General features: G+C 41.3%; 1 protein-coding gene across 1 annotated transcript in view; it reads right to left on the bottom strand.

The window, feature by feature from the left end:
• Positions 1–20435, bottom strand: part of QRFPR (pyroglutamylated RFamide peptide receptor) — a 64785-nt gene extending 44350 nt beyond the window's left edge. Inside the window, exon 1 of the mRNA XM_049887064.1 lies at positions 20096–20435. Within this exon, the coding sequence (XP_049743021.1) occupies positions 20096–20435 (340 nt within the window). The remainder of the gene's footprint in view (positions 1–20095) is intronic.
• Positions 20436–25550: the final 5115 nt, after the last annotated feature.

The following is a 25550-nucleotide window of genomic DNA, read 5'->3' as shown; positions in this document are numbered from 1 at the left end:
GGATACAACCCTGCTGCATACATTTTCCAATTCTGAACCACACAGTATCTCCTAGTTCTTTTCTAAGAACTACCCCTTGATACATGTACAAGTTCCACATTAGCACAGTAAAGTGTTCCAGAATTTCCATTCTTCACAATGTTATCCATAATTTGTTATGACCCACATAGTTGAATGCCTTTGTGCAATGAATGAAACACAGGTAAATATCTTTCTGGTATTTTCTGCTTTGTGGCAAGATGCATTTGACATCAGCAATGACATCTCCTATTCCAAGTCCTCTTCAGTTCCCTGTTAATGGATTATTCAGTCATTTTTGAATTATCTTCAGCAGAATTTTGCTAGCATGGGATATTAATATTGCTCAATAATTTCCACATTTCATTGTGATATGTGGCAACTTGACTGGGCCATGATTCTCAGTGGTTTGGCAGTTATGTAATGATGTAATAACTCCATGATGAGATTTGCTATGAGCAGCCAATCAGTTGAAAGGGAATGTCTTAGGCTGGGTTCTCTACAGAAGCAAAACCAGTAACCCAGCCCAGTGCTGCCGAGTCGATTCCAACTCATAGTGACACTATAAAGCATATAAATATGTCAAGAAAATGGCTCACGCAGTTGTAGAGGCTGGAACATCCCAAGTCCATGGATCAGAATAGAGGCTTCTCCTGATTCACGTAGTCACAGGGGCTGGCAAATCCAAGATTGGTAGGTCAGAGAGCAGGGCTCTTGCTCACAGGCTGTGAAGATCGATGAATCCCAAGATTGGCCGGCAAGATCACAGGTAAGATGCTAGCTCAAGTCCCAAGAATTGGAGGTGAGACAAACAAGATTCGGCTGCAGGATCTAGGCAGGCAAAAGCCAGAATGTCCACTTATATTCAGATGCAGGCCACATGCCCAAGGAAACTCTTTTCCAACTGACTGGCTACTCACAGAAGATTCCATCATGGGGCTGATCCCATACCAAATCTCAACAGGGAAGTGATCAGAACATTATACGACTGCCAAAACACTGAGAATCATGGCCCAGCCAAGTTGATACACAATCTTAACCATCACAAGAAGTTTCCTTGGGGGTGTAGCCTGCCTCCAGTATATAAATGGATGTTCTAGCAAGGTTCTCTCTCTGGATCTGCATCTGGCTTATCATCATCTAATCTCAGGTTCTTGGGACTTGAGCTAGCAGCTTACCTGCCTATCTTGGGATTTGTCAGCCTCCAGCCTGATGCCTGGCCCATGGACTTGGAACTTGCCAGCCTCTACAACTGTCTGAGCCATTTCCTGAGATAAATCTCTCTCTCTCCTCACATACGTACATGCACACACACACACACATATATAGTTGTTGTTAGGTGCCACTGAGTCGGTTCCAAGTCATAGTGACCCTATGTACAACAGAACAAAATACTGCCCAATCCTGTGCCATCTTCACAATCATTGTTATGCTTAAGCCCATTGTTGCAGCCACTGTATCAATCCATCTCATTGAGGGTCTTCATCTTTTTTACTGACCCTCTACTTTACCAAGCATGATGTCCTCCTCCAAGGACTGATCCCTCCTGACAATGTGTCTAAAGTATGTGAGATGTAGTCTTGCCATCCTTGCTTCTAAGGAGAATTCTGGTTGTCTTCTTCCAAGACAGAGTTGTTCATTCTTTTGATAGTCAATGGTATATCCAATATTCAAAGGTGTCGATTCTTCAGTATTCCTTATTCATCATCCAGCTTTCACATGCATAGGAGGTGATTGAAAACACCATGGCTTGGGTTAGGTGCACCTTGGTCTTCAAAGTGACATCTTTGCTTTTCAACACTTTAAAGTGGTCTTTTGCAGCAGATTTGCCCAATGCAATGTGTCTGTTGATTTCTTGACTGCTGCTTCCATGGGTGCTGACTGCTGACCCAAGTAAAATGAAATCCTTGACAATTTCAATCTTTTCTTCATTTATCATGATGTTGCTTATAGGTCCAGTTTTGAGGATTTCTGTTTTCTTTATGTTGAGGTACACTCCATACTAAAGGCTGTGGTCTTTGATCTTAATCAGTAAGTGCTTCAAGTCCTCTTCACTTTCAGCAAGCAAGGTTGTGTCATCTGCATATTGTAGGTAGTTAATGAGTCTTCCTCCAATCCTGATGCCCCATTCTTCTTCATACAGTCCAGCTTCTTGGATTATTTGCTCAGCATACAGATTGAATAGGTAAGGTGAAAGGATACAACCCTTACACACACCTTTCCTGACTCTAAACCACACAGAACCCCCTTGTTCTCTTCAACATATATGTGTCTAGTTATAGGTCTAGAAGCAAAAATAGGTGGTGGGAATGTGTTTATACACACACACACACACACACACACACACACACACTTTGCTGGTTTTCCTTCTCTAGAGAACCCAGCCTAAGAAACCATTTGATCACTTTTCTTTGGAATGGGCATGACTATGGATCTCTTCTAGTCACTTGGCCAGGCAGGTGTCGTCCAAATTTCTTGACAAAGACAAATAAGAACTTTCAGCATTGCATCTATTTTTTAAAGCATCTCAATTGGTATCCCATCAATTCCTGCAGCTTTGCTTTTCTCCAATGCCTTCAGTGCAGTTTGAGTTTCTTCCTTCAATACCAAATTATCCAGATTGTATGAAATAAGTGAAGGTAGGTATCAAAAAATTAGGATGGGATATTTGCATGAACAGGACCGAGGTTTAGAGAGAGGGAGAGAGAGGAAGAGAGAGAAGGAACCTGAATTATGATAAAGGAAGAGGAATTAAAAAAGAGAAAAGCCTGCACTGGGGTGGAGGCAAGGTGTCAGAGAGAAGTTTTTTTGGTAAAGGTTTGAAAGAAAGGGGTGAGAAAGAGTTTTATGGGAGTCTACTGACTGCAATTGTGAAGACCTGACTGGAAAAGGAGAACGGGATTTTAAGAAATATTTTTTGTGAGTAATAAATGAAGCCTTTTTAAGTTTCCTGGAGACATGCATGCAAATAAAGATTAAATTTATTTTACTTTAGTTGGTCTTTGGACTATGTTTCTTTGAATTTGATACTATGCCAAGCCTGAGCTACCTGGAGCACTAGGATTAAAGGAGGTAGAAGATATGAGATAGTAAAAATATAGAATAAACCAAAAGGCTAAACACTATAGGAGTAAAAACCAATCAAACTTATTAAGCAGGCCTTTGTTCACTGCTGGACTTTCATAGAAGAGCCCTGGAGATTTATGAATTCTTCATGCTGAACTCCCATAGAGCTGCTGTTTTAGGATACGCTTCAGTTTCCATGAGACCTACCTGTTGTTATTGTTAGGTGCCATCGAGTTGGTTCCCACTCATACTGACCCTATCATTGAGTTGGTTCCCACTCATACTGACCCTATGTACAATAGAACAAAACACTGCCTGGTCCTGAGCCATTCTTACAATTGTTGTTATGTTTGAGCCTATTGTTGCAGCCACTGTGTCAATACATCTCATTCAGAGACTTCCTCTTTTTCACTGACCCTCTACTTTACTAAGCATGATATCCTGTTTCAGGGACTGGTCCCTCCCGGATAACATGTCTAAAGAACGTGAAAAGTCTCACCATCCTAATGAGCATTCTGGTTGTACTTCTTCTAAGACAGGTTTATTCATTCTTCTGGCAGTCTATGCTATATTCAATATTCTTTGCCAACACCATAATTCAAAGGCATCAATTCTTCTGTCTTCCTTATTCATTGTCTAGTTTTCACATATGCATATGAGGTGATTGAAAATACCATGGCTTTTTTGGGTTAGGCACACCTTAGTCCTCAAAGTGACATCTTTGCTTCTCAACACTTTAAAGTGGTCTTTTGCAGCAGATTTGGCCAATGCAATGCGTCTTTTGATTTCTTGACTGCTGCTTTCACAGATGTTGATTGCAGATCCAAGTAAAACGAAATCCTTAACAACTTCAATATTTTCTCCATTTGCTCGTGATGTTGCTTATTAGTCCCATCGTGAGGATTTTTGTTTTCTTTATGTTGAGGTATAATCTATATTAACGTCTGTGCACTTTGATCTTCATCAGCAAGTGCTTCAAGTCTTCTTTGCTTTCAGCAAGCAAGGTTGTGTCACCTGCATAACACAGGTTGGTAATGAGTCTTTCTCCAATCCTGATGCTGTGTTCTTCATATACTCCAGCTTCTCAGATTATTTGCACAGCATACAGATTGAATAAGTGTGGTGAAAGGACATAGCCCTGGCACACACCTTTCCTGATTTTAAACCATGTAGTATCCTCTTATTCTGTTGGAATCATTGCCTCTTGGTCTATGTGGAGGTTCCTTATGAGCAAAATTAAGTGTTCCGGAATTCCTATTCTTTGAGATGTTATCCATAATCTGTTACTGTCCTTAAAACCAAAGAAGATTCCTCTCTCTTCTATTATTACAAAATAAATAGCCTTGCCATAGCCTCGTTACTTGAGATAAATGGAATATTTGTTCGTTGCAAAAAAAAAAAAGAACGTATACAAAAAATAAACACAATCTCATTCTCCTGCACATCACAAAAATAAATACATCTGAGTCTTAAAAATCCTTCAGCATGAGTACAATGATAAATAAGACATTCATTCATTCATTTATTCAAAAATGCTTATTGCCCAGAGCTCTCCTATGTTCTGGGCAATGAACTAAGTGCTAGATAAATGAGACAATATCTTTGACTTTATGAAGCTTACATCCTAATGGAGGAGCCAAAAATAGACAAATGAATCATGTCTTCAAAGTCATACACTTCAGTTGTTATTTCCTCAACACTGAAAATCCAATTTGAATAACGCACTCCCTGAATTAACCAGCTGTTTTAGCCTCTTGCAAACACAGTGTGAAGACCTATGTTTTATACCTCGTGATTCTATTTATGTTGTTGTTGTTAAGTGCCATCGAGTCGGTTCCAACTCATAGTTACCCTATGCACAACAGTACGAAACACTGCCTGGTCCTGCGCCACGCTCACAATCGTTGTGCTTGAGCTCGTTGTTGCAGCCACTGTGTCAATCCATCTCATTGAGGATCTTCCTCTTTTCTGCTGACCCTGTACTTTTCCAAGCATGATGTCCTTCTCCAGGGACTGATCCCTCCTGACAACATGTCCAAAGTATGTAAGATGCAGTCTCACCATCCTTGGTTCTAAGGAGCATTCTAGTTGCGTTTCTTCCAATACAGATTTATTTGTTCTTTTGGCAGTCCATGGTATATTCAATATTCTTCACCAACACCACAATTCAAAGGTGTCAATTCTTCTTCAGTCTTCCTTATTCATTTTCCAGCTTCACATGCATATGATGCGACTGAAAGTACCATGGCTTGGGTCACACGCACACATACACCTTAGTCTTCAAGGTGGCATCTTTGCTTTTCAACACTTTAAAGAGATCCTTTGCAGCAGATTTACCCAACGCAATGTGTCGTTTGATTTCTTGGCTGCTGCTTCCATGGCTGTTGATTGTGGATCCAAGTAAAATGAAATCCTTGACAGCTTCAATCTTTTCTCCGTTTATCATGATGTTGTTTACCGGTCCAGTTGTGAGGATTTTTGTTTTCTTTATGTTGAGATGCAATCCATATTGAAGGCTGTGGTCTCTAATCTTCATTGGTTTTAAGTGCTTCTATTCATAAGTACTACAAGATTTTAACAGAATCTACATCTTTCCCAGGATTTTGTTTTTTTGAGTCCTGACTTAATTTGTTTAAAGCATTAGGTCAGTATTAATTTCTAAGGCTCTGCCACTTTGCTGTTAAGGGAAGTCAAATTGTTCTTTTAAAATATATTCCTAGAGTTTCTTCTTTAGACCCTGCAAAGGAAATCACTCGCTTGGATCAGGTTCATACTGATACTTAGATTAGATTTTGATCTAATAGAATCCCTCTCTATAAAAACAAATTCTTCATGCTTTGTGAATATTGTTGGAAAGAAAGTTTGTAAAAAGCCAAGCATGTTGTTTCATCTCCAGGATAGCCTGATAGTTGCTTCTATGCCTGAATCAATATATAATTCTATGAATATGAGTGTGTATATGGAGTCCAAGTTTTAGCAACTGGTGGGCCCTTACAAGTCAATTTTTGGGAGTATATTTTCATGAAGATTTCTGAAGAAAAGGTCGTGGCGACTTTTTCATTTCAGAAAATTTTCTCCAGGTCCCAAACTAGTATTTGAGGTCTAGAGATAGAATTGTAGGCAACATGTGAAAATGTCATGTGGAAGAAGCATTTTGTGCCCAGATGGGGCAGAGACAGGGCAGAAGCATAATTCATTGCAGAAAGAGAAATTCTTTCTCCTTTTCAGTACGGCTGCTTTGGTAAAAAGTCCCAACTCTTAAGCCAAACTCCCTCAGCTCAGATCCTGGAATCCATACTTCCATGCTTCCATTAGGTAAACTGAGCTTGAGCAATTTACTTAATGTGATAGATTGTGGGCAGAAAAAAAGGTTGGAAATTCCTCTCAATATGTAAGCCCCTTTGCAATGTCTTTGCCACTTCTTATATCAAGTGAACCTTTGAACTTGGGCTGGCAGCATGCTTTGTTTTGTCATAGGTGTGGTGTCTGTTCAATTTCCAGACGTATGCCTCCAGCGGCCTGGCAGCCTCCATGATTGCTCTTTTGGAACGTGGTGCTGCCACGTAACAAGCTCTGGGCTGTCCTGTTGAAGGGTGAAACCACATGGGGCGGAGACGACATGTCCTTGCTGAGGCCTTCCAAAGGTACCAGACAGATACAGTCTCATGAATGCCCCCAGCTGAGACAAACATAAGATTGACCCAGCTGAGCCAAGCCCAAATTGCTGACCCACACAATCATGAGCAAATAAAACTCTTGTTTCTTTAATCCACTAAGTTTTGAGTGGTTTGTTATGCAGAATACATAACTGATATACTCACATCTTCTTTTTGTGCCTCCAGTTTCTCATCTGTAAAATGAGGATAATAATATACCTGTACATAGTAAGAGGTTCCTGGGTGGCACAAACAGTTCACTCTTGACTACTAACTGAAAGGTTGGTGGTTCAAATCCAACCAGTGGCACCACCGGAAGAAGGGCCTGGTAATCTGTTGCTAGAGATCACAGCCAAGAAAACACTATGGTGCAATTCTACTCTGAACACACGGGGTCGCTGTTATGACTCAGAATCAACTTGACGGCAACAGGTTTGAGCTGTTGTTTTTTGTTTGTTTGCTCTTTGGTACATAGCTCTATATTAAGAGCTTAGTATTTGTTTTACTATTATTATTGCCACTTGTCTGGGGTGCAGAGTGAGGCTCTAGGGCCCAGGATTTGCTAGATTGCAGAAAATCTGTGCTGGCAGCATGATAAAGCCAGAGAACAGCAGTCATGGAACTGACATCATTGTTTCACAGTGGCCCTGACCCTCGTGAACATACTGAGGTGTCCTTGTGCTGTTTCTCGGCCAAGAATATTACTGTGGAGGATGAGAACTAGAAAGCAAGAATGCCCACTAGATGACTGGTAGCACTTGTTCATAATCAAGGGAGGATCAGTTGGGGTAGCCTGGTGCGCTTGGCACAAAGGGGCTGAGGGACAAGACAGGGACAAGAGTCAGTGGGATAGTTTTATATTAATATTGGCAGTGGCAACATTGTGTCTGTAGGTTGAGGTGGCCTAGAAAGACAGACGAACTTTGCAAGGAATTACAAAATCTGTATCAACCCCCTCAAAATTTTTTTACTACTTTATCTTACTCTAGGGATGTATTACTCATCTGAAATAAATGAAATCAGCACTCTTTTTCTGTATTCTGAGTACCAATGGTTAATTTGGGAGAGTGGAGAGGGCATTATTTTTATGGTAATTGCTCAATAATTTATGGATATAAATAAGCTATAAATGGACATAATTATTTACAGTTGTTCTGTATAAATGCATTTCAGACTATTAATATCGCAACTAGAGATTATTTTAACTTTCCATCATCCTTGTTGTTAGGTGCCTAGGTGCTGTCGAGTTGGCTCCAACTCATAACGACCCTGAGTACAACAGAACAAGACACTACCCAGTCCTGTGCCACTCTAACAATCATCGCTATGTTTGAGCCCATTGTTGCAGCCACTGTGTCAATACATCTCATTGAGGGTCTTCCTTTTTTTCGTGGACCTTCTACTTAAGCAAGCATGATGTCCATTTCCAGGGAAGGGTACTTGTGATAACATGTCCAAAGTACGTGAGACAGACGTTTGCCATCCTCACCTTCTAAGGAACATTCTGGCCGTACTTCTCCCAACATAGATTTGTTTGTTCTTCTGGCAGTCCCTGGTATATTCAATATTCTTCACCAACACCATAATTCAAAGGCATCAATTCTTCTTTGATCTTCCTTATTCATTATCCAGCTTTCACATGCATATGAGGTGGTTGAAAATACCATGGCTTGGGTCAGGTGCACCTTAGTCCTCAAAGTGACATCTTTTTTTTTTTTTTCTTTTAACACTTTGAAGAGGTCTTTTGCAGCAGATTTGCACAATGCAATATGTTGTTTGATTTCTTGACTGTTGCTTCCATGGGTGTTAATTGTGGACCCAAGTAAAATGAAATTCTTGAAAACTTCAATCTTTTCTCCATTTATCATGATGTTGCTCATCGGTTCATTTGTGAGGATTTTTGTGTTCTTTACGTTGAGGTGTAATCCATACTGAAGGCCGTAGCCTTTGATCTTCACAAGTAAGTACATCAAGTTCTCTTCACTTTCAGCAAGCAAGGTTATGTCATATGCATAACACAAGTTGTTAATGAGTCTTCCTCCAATCCTGATGCCCTGCTCTTCTTCATATAATCCAGCTTCTCGGATTATTTGCTCAGCATACAAATTGAATAGATATGGTGAAAGGATACAACCCTGATGCACACCTTTCCTGACTGTAAACTACACAGTATTCCCTTGTTTTGTTCAAACAACTGCCTCTTAGTCTATGTATAGATTCCTCATGAGGACAATTAAATGTTCTGCAGTTTCTGTTTTTCACAATGTTATCCATAATTTGTCATGATCCACACAGTCAAATGCCTTTGCACAGTCAATAAAAAACAGGTAAACATCTTTCTGGTAATCTCTACTTTCAGCTAAGACCCATTTGGCATCAGCAACGATATCCCTCATTCCACGACCTCTTCTGAATCCAGCTTAAATTTCTGGCAGTTCCTTATCCATGTACTGCTGCAACCGTTTTTCAATTATCTTCAGTAAAACTTCACTTGCAGGTGATATTAATGACATTGGTTTCCACATTCTGTTGGATCATCTTCTTTGGAATGGGCACAAACATGGATCTCTTCCAGCTGGTTGGCCAGGTAGCTGTCTTTCAAATTTCTTGCCAATGAGTGCTTCCAGTGTTGCATCCATTATGGAAACATATTAATCGATCTATCATCCTTATTGTCTATAAATTTATTCTACACACAAATGTGCCTAACATTTTAAATAGTGATTGTTGAAGCTATAAACAACAATCACAGTATACTTTCATCAGGTACCCACAAAGCATGAGGCTCTTTATACATGGGTCATTCATTCTCCCCACAACCCTGAAAGATGGGGATACATCTGCCAATTTTACAAATGAAGATACTGTTGCACAGAGAGATTAAATAAGCAGTGTATTTGCCACCTTATAACATTTTCAGATATAAAAATGCATCCCATTTTCATAATGAAAAGATTTTTAAAGTTAAGGTCAATGTTTTTCCATACATAGATTTAAAGGTATTTGTAAAGTGGGGGTTATAGGGGGAAATATGGAAATACTGCAGGCTTCATACTGAAATCCAATGAGAAATCATAAGACCTGGAAGTGCACTAATATTTTTGTTAAAATACAACACGATGTAAAACTTGCATCTGTCATGATGGTTTCTGCTGCTGCATTGACCACTGTGGGGCAGTATTGTCATTGTTTTATAACCTCTGCACTTGGCCTTCCATCCTAATAAGAGCAGATTTAAAGCAAGGAAATGAAACGTTTACCCTAGTTAATATAGTAGCTGATACATGGTGGTACGGGATTGGAACGCAAGACTGTCTGATTCCGAAGTACATGTTCATTTTCACTACACCGAACTGTCTCTCTGTCCCTCCTATTTCTCTCAGGATATGAGAACATGTTAGTTTTCAGTGGGATTTCCATTAGTTCTTAATAGTCTGTAATCTTCCCAGTATGACAGGTGATGCATTTCTCAGAAACCTAGCCACAGGCCAAACAAATATAGTTTTGCACAGATAGGTAAAACTATAAGTGCTTACGTCACTGCTTCAGAATTAATCATCAGAAATTCTTAGTTTTAAGACAGGAAAGGAAACAAGACATACAGATTTTGCTGGGTCTTGTTTAGAGACACAGACTGAGGGGAACTACCAAGATGCAGTTCCCCCACCCCATTCACTGACCTTCAGACAGGTCCTTAACAGAGGGAGAAGGTCTATCTTTGGCACTAGAGGGAAGCAGCAGACTGGAAGTTGGTCCTCCAAGAGTATGTAAATGTGGTGGGAGCAACAGAGAGAGATGCCAACACCTGATCCCAGGCTGGGAGAGGTCAACAAGGAGAGATTATTCAAAACTCTGGTTCAGCTTGATCCAAAATAACCTAGTCCAGGCTTATGTCCTGTGGGAGAATATCAAGAAATCAAAGTAGAGGGCATATATTCAGGGAGCTTATAGTTCCCACGGTTGAACCCAATCCAGTGGACACACGTGACCATCTCTATTAAACACACCTGTCTGCACTTCATGCCTTCCTTCTGGAGAACTTCCTGCCAAGCATTCACCAAAGCAGCAGTGCTGTCGCTCGCAGGACTATGAGCATTACTAGTGCAGTTGCTAGGTTGGGTTGTCACATCTCCATAGAAGACAAGGAACCCAGATGGGTTCAGGCAGCTGATCACTGACGGAAAGCAAAAGCAAGATCAACACGGTGTCAGCTCCCTACATCCCTGGTCCCACAGGAAGACACCAAACCTGATGACTGACAGCACCAGCAATGGGTTACCCTGCAGTGGAGGATCCACTTTTAAACCATAAAACAAGCAAACCAAAAAACCAAACCCATAGCTGTCACGTCAATTCCCATGCATAGCAACCCCGTAGGACAGAGTAGAACTTCTCCATATGATTTCCAAGGAGCAGCTCGTGGATTTGAAATGCAGACCTTTTGGTTAGCAGCCAAGCTCTTAATCACTGCACCACCAGGGCTCCCCTTAAAACTATAGCCCAGCAGTTTTACAGACTTTTATAAAAGCCTATAATCCCACCTTAAGGGAGTAGGGGAGTGAAGCGGATGAGAGGGCCAAGGTGCAAAGTCCTGTGCTTAGGTGGACCTACTGCCAGAAGAACGAACAAATCTGTGTTGGAAGAAGTACAGCCAGAATGCTTCTTAGAAGTGAGGATGGCAAGACTTCATCCCATGTACTTTGGACATGTTATCAGGAAGGACAAGTCCCTGGAGGAGGACATCATTTGGTAAAGGAGATTATCAGTGAAAAAAGAGGAAGACTCTCAATGAGGTATACTGACACAGTGACTGCAACAATGGGCTCAAACATAGCAATGACTGTGAGGATGGTTCAGGACCAGGTAGTGTTTCATTTTATTGTATATAGGGTTGCTATGAGTCGGAACCGACTCCACAGCATCTAACCACAACAACAGGTGAACCAGAGAGAGGGATGAGAAACAGCCTTGTGGCGTTCTCCCACCAGACAGGGATCAGAAAATGCCCTGCAGGGGCTCCTCACAGGCTTATCTTCCCTTGCTCCAAGAGGTATAAGCAGTAGGCATCCTGCCAAACAGTGGTCAAGCATCGCCTACATGGCTTATGCAGAGATGTGCAAGATCGCCAGGATTCCATGGCTGAGCTGTACCCTTGTATTTCATCATGGTGATACTACTCTGCCCAAGTCATTCAGGTGGGAGAGACCTCAGTTCTCCCCAATCCCTTAACCCCATGGGCACATGCCCAAGGCCTGAACAGAGCATTTCACGGCTTGTACCACAATAATTAGCTCATTGGGTAAGGAAGCAACACCTCCCAGAACCTCTCAGAATTTTTCTGCAGCTGGGTCATCATGAATTGGAATCAACTTGACAGAAGGAGTGTGGTTTTTGGCTGTTTGTTTTTGGTATCAGGAAGGATCCTCTCTCACCTTCTGAAATAAGAAGTTTGAAAGACAATGTAAGCGCTTGGCTCCTGGGGCTATCTTTCACACTTCTTGATAAAAGGGCGCCCAAGAATGAAACCACAATGCAGAGAGAAGGAAAGCTGAGCCTGGAGGAGGAATATGCCAGAGCTCTGGAGTCACTGTTGGAGAACCTAGAACCAGTTGTGCCTAAAGGCAGCCATAACCCTGAACTTTTCATTTCCTGGGGGCAGAAGATTCCCCTTTTTTCTTAAGTTAGTTTAGGTTTGGTTTCTGTACCACTTATCAAAGAACATGCTGAACTATGTCCTGGGATTAAACAGGGATTCTTGTCACACCTCCTAAGTATACAATGAAAAATTTCCAACTTCCATTGGAAAAAAAAAAAGGATTGCTAAATCCTTCCTCATCCTTATTTTAGTTGCAAACTGCTGTTGGCCTAAGTAGAAAGAATCTTTGATATAAATCCTGTTGTTGTTACTACTACCACTGTACCTTCTAAGAAAATTCAGTGATTTTCTTGACCCATAGACCCAGAGTAACTTTTCTTCTCTCAAGGTGTGCACATAATTGATTCCAGGGCAAATCACTCTGTGGCTTGCCCTCTGGCCCAATTCCTGATTTTACTTGCAAAACACTGCTGCTGTGGAGCCTCTCTTTGATTTATTTTTCTTTTATTTATTTATTTATTTTACTTTAGAGATAATATTCTTTATCAATAGCTTTCATCATTCCTGTTAAAAGAGAAAAAAGGCCCATAATACTGCTGGTTTTACATCACTTTCACCATATTTAAGCTTCCCCAGGAATTCTGATGTCTCTGAAATTTCATAGCAAAAGGAAAAATGATCATAATTTTAGAAGTCACTCATCTTTTCTAGCTGCTAATCAAACAATAAAACAGAGTTGACGAAGTGTCAGGCGAAGCCCTATGCTCTGAAATGGCCCATAGAATTAATATTCTTTTTTTTTTTTCTTACCAAGTAAAAGTTCTATAACTTCTCTTAATAACCCATTTCACGATTTATCAGCTTGCAGTCTCTAAAAACTCACCTAAATTTTTCATGGTGTGTACAGTGGAGTCCTCCTTCCTTCCTTCTTTCTCTTTCCCTCTCTCCCTCTCTCCCACCTTTTTTCCTTCTTCTTCTTAAGATCTTATTTTCATATGAATTTTAGTCAAAACCGTATTTATTAAAAAGGTAAAATCGAGCTGTCCTGATGACATGTGGGCACTTTGTCCACTTTGCCACCCACCCACATCAGTCACTAAAACTGACTGAAAATCTTTGCTGTGGGGTGTGCAAATTTATAGCTGGAGTTCTATTCTCCAGACAAAGGGAATTAGTCTTCTGGGCTTTCTTTCTTTGTCTCATATTCCAACCTTTTCATCATTTTTCACTCCTTTCCAAATCCATCTTGAGACACTCCAAAAAGGTAGGATGTACTAAGACTGTGTACAATGGAGAACTGTCTCAGATTTTCATGTTGGATTCCATTTCATAACTTTTGCATTTTGCAAGCATCCTGACTCCTACTGTTTTTTTTTTTTTTTTAATGTAATAGTAATATTGAACTGGTACATGTGGCAGATGCTATGCTATGTAAAAAAAAAAAAATGCTATGTAAGGACTTTAAAATCCATTATTTCTTTTCACCCTCGTCACAGCCCAAGCATTGGTGCTGTCAGCCTTTACACTACACCAGTGGCTCTCAACCTTGGCTGTAAATTAGAATCTTTTCTAATTTGAAGAACTTTTAAAAATCCAACACTCAGTTATTATTCTCAGACTAATTAAATCAGAAACTCTAGGGTGGGAACCAGACACCAGTGCTTTTAAAAACTCCCAGCTGCCTCCAATATTGAGAACCACTGCTCCAAGAGGACTTTCTGTATTCACCTGTGAGAAAATAACTTTTTCTACATTTTCTTACCTCAGTGAATAGTCTTCAAATGTAGTAACTATATGTGGATATGCACTTCTCCCAATCACACTGCCATTACTTGAGATATTTTTGGAACACCTTTCTTGGAATTGCTTTTAGGCAATTTGTCCACCATTAGAAAATTCTTTTCACTGCCCACAGCAGGATTGCAGGAGACCCACAGAGCTCTGCGTGCACCTGGGGAGACCTCTCTCTAGGCTGTGACTTCACCCACAGCACGTGAAAGCTGGCACAGAGCCCTGAGCACTCCTAGCAAGGCCACTGCTTTACCTCCTCCCCTCAAACTCTCCGCAGCTCATCATTACTAATGCTTAAAGCCATTAAAGGAATCTAAAATTAGAACTGATTTTCCTCTTCCTTCTAAAAGGGCTTCAGAATTAATCCTTTAATGCCTTGACTTTCCATTTTCTTCAGTCACCATCAGTCATACTCCTAGACCATCCTTGTACTCAAACCCATCGGGCTCAACATTTTCCAATCGGACTCAAGCTTCCCCCTCCCCAGCACTTCCCCTGTGGACTTGGAACCCTGACACTTCCATCTGCATTCCTCAACTCTTTTTTGAATGCTTCCCTCCCTTCTTGCTCAAACTGAAACCTGGCTATTGCACACGGACAAGCTTTCTCAACACCTAGTGCACACAGCAGACATCCAATGAATGCTGAATACAAGAATGACTTGTGGTACCATTAATACAAGTTTAGACCCTAGGAACAGGGACAAAACGTGGTGAGAGGATACTGAATTCTGACTAAGACATCCATGTGGTGAATGTCTAGTTTCCAGATCAGGTCAAAGACTGTAGCTTAAGAGAATGGTTAGATATTGATCTCAAAATCATCAACAAAGAATTGAGGGTCCTGGCTTTAGACTCTCTGCAGAACTGAGGGATGAAAGAAAAGTGACTTCATACCAGGCTTTGGAGGACACCCACTCAAAAAGTAAGAGGAAGTGGGAAAACTATCCAAAGGCCGAACACGTGGTCAGGGAGGCAGAAAGAAAGTAAAGAGAGAAAGAGAAGAGACATTTATGGAAGCAAAAGAAGAGGGCAAAGTGTTTTGCAGCATTGGTTAGAAGAAAATCTATTGTTCCGAGTTTAGCTAGAAGAATGGAACATGTTTGGTTAGTGAATTCAGAGGAACATTTACAGGTCAGCCAGACATTGTGAAGAAAGACCAAAAAAAAAAAAAAAAAAAGAGGAAGAAAGGGACAAAATGAGGAGGAATAGGCTGCAGATAAAGATATTTAAATTCTGTGACTCCCAGAGAGCAATGGGCAAGTTCACTGCTAGAGTCTGACCAAATAGGACAGAAGATGGAGCTGAAACTGAGACAGAACTTCCCAGGCCCAACTCTGAAATGCTATGACAACACAACCCCACTCTCATATTACTGATAAAAGTCATAAGCAAATGATGTTTTTAGTACTCAGGGGCAGAAAACCCCCACTCCAGCTCAATCCCCACAAAAGAACCCCACATCTGTTGCCATCGAGTCGATTCCAACTCATAGCAACCCTATAGGACAGAGTAGAACTGCCCCACAGGGTTTCCAAGGAGTGCCTGGTGAATCTGAACTGCAGATGTTTTGTTTGCCAGCCAAGATCTTAATTACTTTGCAATAAATTCTAAGGAGTAGTCTGGAATGGTTCAACTCTTGGACCAAAGATAAACTGATAAGACGGTGGTAGTGCAAGACAGATAAAAGGGATTGTACATCAACTTGCCTCAGTGCGCTGGCAATGCTTTGATGCTGCAGATCAAAATCTCCTTCTGATTTGACTGTAATTCATGTAAATAAGCTCAATGTTTATGGATGTGCTTCGCCTTACCTCCCATTCGTGGCACCATCACTGTACAAAAGGAAACACAAGGCCTTTGCTCAACAGTATGCTAGAAAACTACTGGTTAAAAAAACAACAAAACATCTTATTTGTAACTGCCAATTTCCATGATGTAAATACTCCATGGTGTGATATACCGTGACTGATTTCAAGCCCACAGCATGATGTCTCTGAACTGAGAGCTGCACAGATGAGATCTGTGAGCCAGTGCAAGGAGTAAGATGTAACCAGTCTGGACTCTGGCTGAAATAGGAAAATTCTAAAAGCTCCTCAGGAGATTCTAACATGCAGCCACATTGAGAACCACTACCTAAAGAAGTGCTCACCAGACTTTAATATGCAAATGAATCACCTGGGGATCCTGTTAAAATGCAGGCTCTAAATCAGGAGGTGCTGCAGGTCCCTAGCAACAGAGATGAGTGGAGCAAAACAAACAACATCAAAAAATATATCAATCATTTGGAGCCCTGCCATCGTTGGAATTATTTGAAAGAGAGGCTCTTACAGAGAGGTCAGAAAGCAGAGGTCCATGAATAATTTGTGGCCTGGACCACAAAGACATTTTCTGTAAGCCAATAGCACTTTAATTTGAGTTAAATGCCAACATCATAAAAAATCTGGATTCCCAGCTTCTCTGGAGGGAAAAAAAAATGAAATAACCACAGACGATCTGACAATTCTGGGCGCACACGCTGCATGCAGCAATCCTGCCTTCTTTAGGGGAGGCACGTAGTCTTTCTTCCTTTTGCCACTGTTACCTCCTGGTGATCTTCACTGGTTTTCCTACCTCACCCCTGAAGAAATTTTAGTGTAACTTTTCATGTATTTTCTTCCTCCCCAGTTGTACTAACCCACCTTTCTGGTATCATTTCCCAACATGCCCTACATAACCCAGAACCCAGTGCCGTCGAGTCGATTCCGACTCATAGGGACCCTAAAGGACAAAGTAGAACTGCTCCATAGAGTTTCCAAGGTGCACCTAGCGGATTCGAACTGCTGACCCTTTGTTTACAGCCATAGCACGTAACCACTACACCACCAGGGTTTCCATGCCCTACATATACGCTGTATATTCCTGAGATGCCTTACATGGTATTCTTGGAATATATCACCTTCTTTCTTCCCACCAAATTTTGAGTTGACTGCTGTTTCTAGAACGCACTCCATCCTTTTCTGCTGGGAACAGTCTCAGCTCAAACATCACCTCCTTGATGAGGCCTTTCTGGCTCTTTGATGCCCATACAGCCCAGTGGGTCCTCTTCTATCAAATCCTATTTTTGCTCATTTGGGAGTACCTTCTACTCTCTGTGGCCCAGGAGGGCACAAATGAGCTTTATTAATTTTTTATATTCTTATGGTAGAATCCTTTCCCAAATAGGAGGTCCTCACTAGCTTTATAAAACAATAAATTATGAATTCATTTACATCTCTTAGAGTATGTTCTCTTGGATCTCTTTTGTTTATTTATCAAGAGAGTTCTGAAATTATTATCCTATCCTATAAACTGTAAGTTAACTCTCTTTCCATGTCTATCTCCAGCCCCTCTGCAGGCTCTCTCCTCTCTCAGGCCTTCGGTTTTGGTGCTGTTTACTCAATTTGTAAGAATATTACTTATTTATTTGTAAATTTGGTTCAGAATAAACACAGATGACCTCCAATTAAACACTTCTTAATAGAATTATTACCTTATATTCTCATAGCAGGAAACCCTGGTGGCGTAGTGGTTAAGAGCTACAGCTGCTAACTAAAAGGTCAGCAGTTTGAATTCACCAGGTGCTCCTTGGAAACCATATAGGGCAGTTCTACTCTGTCCTATAGGGTCACTGTGAGTCAGAATCGGCCTGACGGTAACAGGTTTTTTTTTTTTTTTATCCTCATGGCATGACCAATTTTGTTCCAAGTATTTTTACTAGCACACCTTATCCTCACACTAACCCTATAAAGTACCCAAACAACATATTACCCTTTTTCAGTACTTCGAAGCTAAAGTGAAATGTCTCCCCATAAACTAGGGAAGAAGGAAAATAGAACGTGGGAGAAAAAACTTCAGCAATGCCGCCAGAGCCCTCAGTAGGAAAGATCTTAGGGAACGCCGTGGAGAAACATCATCTCGGCCTTCCCCAAGTATCATTTCCCAGTATGGCTGGGGGCCAAGGCTCTGCCTCATTTCACATTCAAATTTCCATAATCCCTAATATTTTACTGGAAAACTGAGTCAGGACTTGTTGAATTAACATGTATTAGAGTCAAAGTCATAATTCAGGCCTTTTCATTGCCAGGACGAGATTCCATTTTGCTTAATTATGTTCACCTTTAGAAATGGAGCTATAATCATCCCGAAGTACAGAGACGCTTCATAAATCTGCTTTTGCAAACATTTACAAATGAAAACTCCTATGCCTTTTCCTCAAAAAGCAAGTTATGTATGATGATCAAAACTTTCCCCATTAATGTAATATGAAGTTCATTGTACTATGTAACTTGAAAATGCCCTAATACAATTATTTCAACAGAGGGCATAGGAAACTCTATAATCCATAAATCAATTTAAAACATTATGTATCACTTTCAAATCAACGCTATGTACTTTAATACTAATTTTTTTTTTTTAGAAATGCATAGACACGTGGATCTTTGGGTGGATAGACACATGGATCAATGGAACAGAATGGAGAGCCCAATATGTACAATAAAAAAAAACATTAAAATTTTAGGAAAAAAAATTGGAGAAAATCTTTGGACCTATGGCTTGATGGAGCTTTGTTAGACTTGACATCAAAAGCATAATCAATGAAAGAAACAAATCACAATTTTATTCAAAATTAAAAGCACTGGTTTACCTTATAGATGATATGGGAAACACAGATTTTAGCCTCCTGACTCACTAACAATAAACTCAGTGCAAGTTAATGGAAAAAAGCAATGACAGGGAGATAAACTGAAGATCTCATATTGGTGATGGTGGGATGAAAGAAACAGATTCCAAGAGTTTAAAAGGAAATAACCAAGTGATAGAAATGGCAGAGCTTGAAAGCATAATGATTCATTTCTCACACATTCTCTCTGTTTCCAACCACTTTCCAAGAATTTTGATGTGGACAAAAGAACACACTCACCCATGAAAATAAGGGTACTTTCTCCTCAAGATACACCATAAGCAATAGCGAGAATACAAGGCACTACTGCTTATGGAATTACAACAGGACACTCTCTAGTCACTTCTCTTTGGAATGACCGGATCATTTAGCAAAGCACAATGTCTGTTTTTTTTTTCCCCCCCTAGCCTCCACACACTGCTACTAACTTAAGACTCAGAATACCTTCTCTGCCATTTCGGCCCTCCTTCACAGAAAGGAGAATTTCTTCTCTCCTTTATCAGTCAGAAGGGGACATGTTTTCTGTGTGACTCTGCTAGTCCAATTTTTGAAAAGAAAGTCTAGTCCAGGTTTTTTTTCTTTCTTTCTAAGAATGTATTATATTTGAAGCCTTGGTGGCACAGTGGTTAAGAACTCCACTGATAACCAAAAAGTTCACCAGTTCAAATCCGCCAGCTCCTTGGAAACCCTATGGGGCAGGTCTACTCTGTCCTACAGGGTCATTATGAGTCGGAATCGACTCAATGACAATGGGTTTTTATGGGTATTTGTTTTTTAAAAAGTTTTTAAGTCCATATATACATGCTTGTATGTACAAGGATGTATCTGCAAACCACACAAACACTGACTGGGAAGTGAGCCTGGAGGTTACCCGAGTCAGGGGATAAGATTTTAACTTTGGAATATGTTACTACTTTAATTATTTTATCTTAATTTTATAATTAAAAATGAAATATAAAAACGAAATTATTGAAAAGGGAGTGGAAATGAATGCAGAACGGTGCGACTCCCAACCTCAGTGCCCTGAACCGGTCATCCTTTACCTGACCTTCGACCTTAAGCTACAAGGAGGAAACGCTGGACAACAGCAGAAGCAGCTGAAAAACCTACCTTCATGTGAGCGCAGGTGGGGAAGTTCTAACAGCGATCACCAGGTTCATTTGGCAGAGAAAGAAAAGTAAGGAAGTCCGAATGGGGGTGGGGGGTTGGGGGGCGCCCCTGGACGGCTGGGGCTAGGGGCAAAGGAGGGCATCGCCGACTCGCTTACCCCCAAGCCAATTGTCAGAGATGTTCTGGAGCAGCGTGACCGGGATGCAGAAGAAAGTGATGAGCAGGTCGCTGAGCGCCAAGGAGCAGATGAAGATGTTGGTGACGGTGCGCATGGCCTTGGTGCGGATCACCACATAGACCACCAGGGCGTTGCCAAAGAGTGCCAGGGCGAAGATGAGCACGGCGGTGAGCACGAAGGCCAGCTTGGCGCGCCCTGGCAGCTCGGGGGTGTAGACGAGCGGCCGCAGCCGGTACAGAGCGATGAACTGCTCCCGTGTCAGGTTGTGGTCCCGCAGCAGCCGGGAGAACTGCTCCGGAGTGATGTTGAGCGACTGCATGCCGTGCGCGCCCTGGGTACCTGGGCACCGCCCGCTACCGCCCGGCCATCAGCGTCAGCCCGGGGCGCCAACCCCCGCGCGGCGCGGCGCGGGCTGCCGGGGGAATCGCGCCAGCGGACACCTCCCTCCCTCGGGAACCCGGACAGCCTCTGCTCGGGACTCTGGCGAGTGGGAAGGACTCCCAGCTGCACCCCGGAAGATTCGGGAGAAGGAAAGCAACGCTGGGATCAGCCCCACGATAAAGGGGCGGGAAGTCAAAACACCGGAGGCTCAATCCCACTAATCAAAAAAAGAGTTCGCGGTTCAAAGAAAGTTCTGTAGCTCTTCTCTAGGGCGAAGCGCTGCCACTGCCCCGAATGCCAGAGAGCCGCGCGAGAGTCCACGCACCTCTCACTCCGCAGCCTTCTGGACACGCGGTGCCCGTGTGTCGCCAGATCCAGGAGCGGTGGAGGGGTGGAGGGGTGGGACTGGGAAGTCCGTCCGCTGCGCTCCACTCACCGCCCTGCTGCTGCGGAGCTGACACAGCCTCCCCACACCCTAGGGGAAGGGAGATGCTTCCGGATCTCCCCACCTGTCTGCGGCCCCCGTTTTCCTCTGTGCTCCAGGTCATGCTTATATATGAAGTCGAGTATTGAGGTTTTCCAGCTTCACAGTATCTCCTCTTGGGAAATCATGTGAGCTACGCTACCCAAGGCAAAAGAGGATTTATTTGGGGGGGGGGGGAACTTTTAAAAAATAATTATAGAACACGGAAAGTTGCAACTATAGTACAGAGAAGTCCCCTGTACCCTTCATCCAGTTTCCCTCATTATGTCTTACTTAACTATTGTGCAATTCCAAAACTAAGAATTTGACTTTCGTACAAGGTGTGTATGTAGCTCTGTCGTTTTATCACATGCGTAGATTCCTGCACTCACCAAAATCAAAATGCAAAACTATTCCATCACCACAGATTCCCCCTTGTGTTACCCCTTTATAGTCACACCTAGCTCCTCTCCTCACATTTTGCAATTACGAATCTGTTCTCCATCTCTATACTTTTGCCACAAGGTTATATAAATGGTATCATACGGTATATGACCTCTTCATACTGATTTTTTTCACTCAGTATAATGCCCTTTATATTCATGGAAGGTGTTGCTTATATCAATAGTAGTTGTCCATGGCATGAATGACCACGGTTTGTTTAATCATTTGCTTAGTGCATTTTGGTGTTTTCCAATTTTGAGCTATTACAATTAAAGCTGCTACAGAAGAGTGGTGTATCTAAAATTTGTAAGGACAAGTTTTCATTTATCTGGGAAATAGGAGTGTAACTGTTGAGTCTTTGATAAGTATATATTTAGATTTTTAAAAAGAAATTGGCAACCTATTTTCCAGAGTGTCTGCACCATTTTACATTCCCACCAGCCGTGTATGAAAGGTCCAGTTTCTGCACAGCCTTGCCAGCATTTATATTATCGCTATTTTTTAATTATTATTTTTATTTATTTATTTCGCTGTTCTAATAAGCCCGTTCAGGAGAAAGAGGTGGCAGTCTGCTTCCGTAAAGATTTACACACTTGGAAATCCTATGGGGCAGTTCTGCTGTGTCCTATAGGGCCGCTATAAGTAGGAAGTAACTGGTCAGCAGTGGGTTTGGCTTAATAAGGCTGTTAGTGGCACAGTGGTTAAGCACGCAGCTGCAGACCAAAAGGTCTGAGTTCAAAGCCCCAGCCACTCTGTGGGAGAAAAGACCTGCTGATCTGCTCTTGTAAATACTACAGCATAGAGAATTCTGCGGGGCAGTACTACTCTCTCTTACAGGGTGGATCTGAATCAGAATTGATTGGACAGCATACAACACAACAAGTCTGTAGTGATATTTCATCATGGTTTTACTTTGCACTTTCCTAATAGCTAGTGAGGTTGATTATCTTTTCGTGTGCTCGTTTTGTCATCTGTTTATCCCCTTCAGTGAAATGTCTCTTCATGTCCTTTGCTCGTTTTCTTATTGAACTGTTTGGTTTATTTACTGTTGAGTTTTGAGAGTTCTTCTCATATTCTAGATACCAGTCCTTTGTCAGATAAATGGTTTGCAAAATATTTTCTCCCAGTCTGTAACTTGTTATTTATTCTTTTAACAGGGTCTTTTACAGATTGATGCTTTTAATTTTGAATAAATTTATATGTTTTTTATCGATTATGCTTTTGGTGTCAAATCTAACATCTCTTCACCAACTCCTGGGTCCCAACTATTTTCTCCTTTTTTTTAAAATAAAAGTTTAATCATTTCACATTGAACATATTGAGCTGTCTATTCTGTTGCATTGATCTATCTGCCAAACCACAGTGTTCATTATCTTCTATAATATAATAATATCTATAAATAATAATACAATATATAGATAACATATATATAAATAACAATATAACATATATATATAAATAATCTATGAAGAAAATGTTCTACATGTGACTGTGGTGAGTAGTGACTAAGGCCTTAAAAGCCTGGTCCCATCCTGGAGAGAAGGAAAACGAAGACCAAAGACACAAGGAAAAGATTAGTCCAAAGGACTAATGGACCACAACTACCACGAACTCTGCCAGACTGAACCCAGAACAACTAGGTGGTGCCCAATTACCACCACCGACTGCTCTGGCAGGGATCACAAAGAGGGCCCCAAACAGAATGAGAGAAAAATGTAGAACAAAATTCAAATTCACCAAAGAAAAAAGAGAAAGAGACCAGGTTTGCTGGTCTGACAGAGACTGGAGAAACTCCAAGAGTATGACTTCCAGACACCCTTTCAACTTAGTACTGAAGTCACTCCTGAGGTTCACCCTTCAGCCAAATACTAGACAGGTCTGTAGGGCCAACAATAACACACGTGAAGGATGTGCTTCATAGTTGAGCCATGTATACGGGACTAAATGAGCACACCAGCCCAAAAGCAAAGACGAGAAGGCAGGAAGGAACAGGAAAACTAGACAAATGGAAACAGGGAACCTGGGGTGAAGAAGGGAAGAGCGGTGACACATTGCTGGGTTGGCAACCAACATCACAAAACAATTTCTGTATTAACCGTTTAATGAGAAACTGATTTGTTCTGTAAACTTTCACTTAAGTCACGATTAAAAAAAAAAGTTTGGTAGAATTCTTTGGTGAAACCATCTGGGTCTGGAGATTTATTTCTCAGGAGTTATTGAATTATGAGTTTAATTTCCTTAAGAGCATTGTTGTTTTATTAGGTGCTGCCAGGTGAGCCCCCAACACATGGAGGCCCCATGCAAAATTGAATGAAACGCTGCTTGGCTGGATGCCATCCCCATGATCAGTCTGTTGTGGGTTCTTACTGACTGATTTTTGGAAGTAGATTACCAGGCCTTTCTCCCTAATCCATCTTAGTCTGGAAGCTCTGCTGAAACCTGTTCAGCACCACAGCAACATGCATGCCTCCACTGACAGGTGGCTGGCAGCTACGCATTAGGTGCACAGGCCAGGAATCGAACCCGAGTCTCACATGGAACGTGAGAATTCTACCACTGAACCACCAATGCCCGTAGAAACAGGCAAATTATCTATTTCATATTTCATAAGTTGTACTTTGTGCTTTCTGATGAATCAATAAATTTCGTTTAAGTTATCAAATGTATGTGTGTAGAGTTCTTAATAGTATTCCCTTATTACCCTTTTGATGTCTGCCGGGTATCTCCTGTTTCATTTCTGATATTGGTAATTTGTGTCTTCTCTTTCCTTTGTTAATTTTGTTAGAGATTCAACAATCTTACTGATCTTTTCAAAGAACTAGCTCCAAGCGTTCCTGATTTTTCTCACTTTTTGGTTTTCAATTTCATTGATATCTGCTCTTTATTGTTTTCTTTCTTCTTGCTTTCAGCTTATTTTGCTCTTCTTTTACTAGTTTCTTGAGATGGGATCTTAGATCACTGACTTGAGACTTTTCCTTTTTTCTAACGTAAGCAGTTATTGGCTGCTTTAGCTGCATATCACAAATTTTCATTTTTATTCAGTTCAATGTATTTTGTTATTTCCTTTAAGAATTCTTCTTTACCTATGGATTATTTCAAAGCATGTTATTTTTTTCCAAGTGTTTACAGATTTTCCTGTTTTTCGTTTATTGATTTCTAGTTTGCTTCCACTGTAGTCAGAGAACACACTGCATATTACAATTCTTTTCTATTTGTTGAGGCTTATTTTATGGACCAAAATATGATCTACCTTGGTATATGTTCTCTGGGTACTTGAAAAAAATATGCATTCTACTGTTGTTGGCTGGAGTGTTCTGGAAACGTTGATTAGATCCCGTTGATAGTGTAGTTGCAATTTTCTGTATACTTGCTCACCTTCTGTCTACTTATTCTATTTATTGTTGAGACAAGGGTATTGAAGTCTTCAAATATAATTGTTAATTTGCCCATTTCTATCTTTCAACTCTATTCAAGTTTGCTTCATATATATTGTAGCTCTGTTATTGGGTGAATACATACTTTTTGTTGTTGTTGTTGTTATTGTTAGCTGTTGTCAAGTGGATTTCGACTAATGGTGACCCCATGTGTGCAGAGTAGAACTGCTCCATGGGGTTTTCAAGGCTATGACTTTTCAGAAGCAGATCTCTAAGCCTATCTTCCGAGGCATCTCTGGGAGAGTTCAAACTGCCAATCTTCCTAGTAGTTGAGCACTTAACCATTTGTGCCACCTAAAGACTCCCCGAATATAATTTAGGACTGCTATATCTTCTTGAGGGCTGGTGGCACAGTGGTTAACTGTTCGGCTGCTAACCCAAAGGTTGGCAGTTTGAATCCACAGGCTGCTCCTCGGAAACCCATGGGGCAGTTCTACATTGTCCTATAGGGTCATCATGAGTTAGAACGACTTGACGGCAACTGGTATGTCTTCTTGGTGGATTGGCCCTTTTATCATTGTGTAATGTCTTCTCAGGGGCGGTGGTGGTTCAGTGGTAGTGTTCTTGCCTTTCATCAAACCTGGGTTTGATTTCTGGGCACTGGACCTCAACTGCAGCCACCACCCCTGTCTGTCAATGGAGGCTTCCATGTTGCTATTATGCTGAATATGTTTAAGCAGAGCTTCCAGACTAAGACAACTAAGACCTGGTG

Source organism: Elephas maximus, chromosome 5, assembly GCF_024166365.1.
Source record: "Elephas maximus indicus isolate mEleMax1 chromosome 5, mEleMax1 primary haplotype, whole genome shotgun sequence".
In the NCBI taxonomy this organism is placed as follows: Eukaryota; Metazoa; Chordata; class Mammalia; order Proboscidea; family Elephantidae; genus Elephas; species Elephas maximus.
The sequence above is the reverse complement of the archived record's forward strand: the minus strand, read 5'-3'. Positions and strand labels throughout refer to the sequence as shown.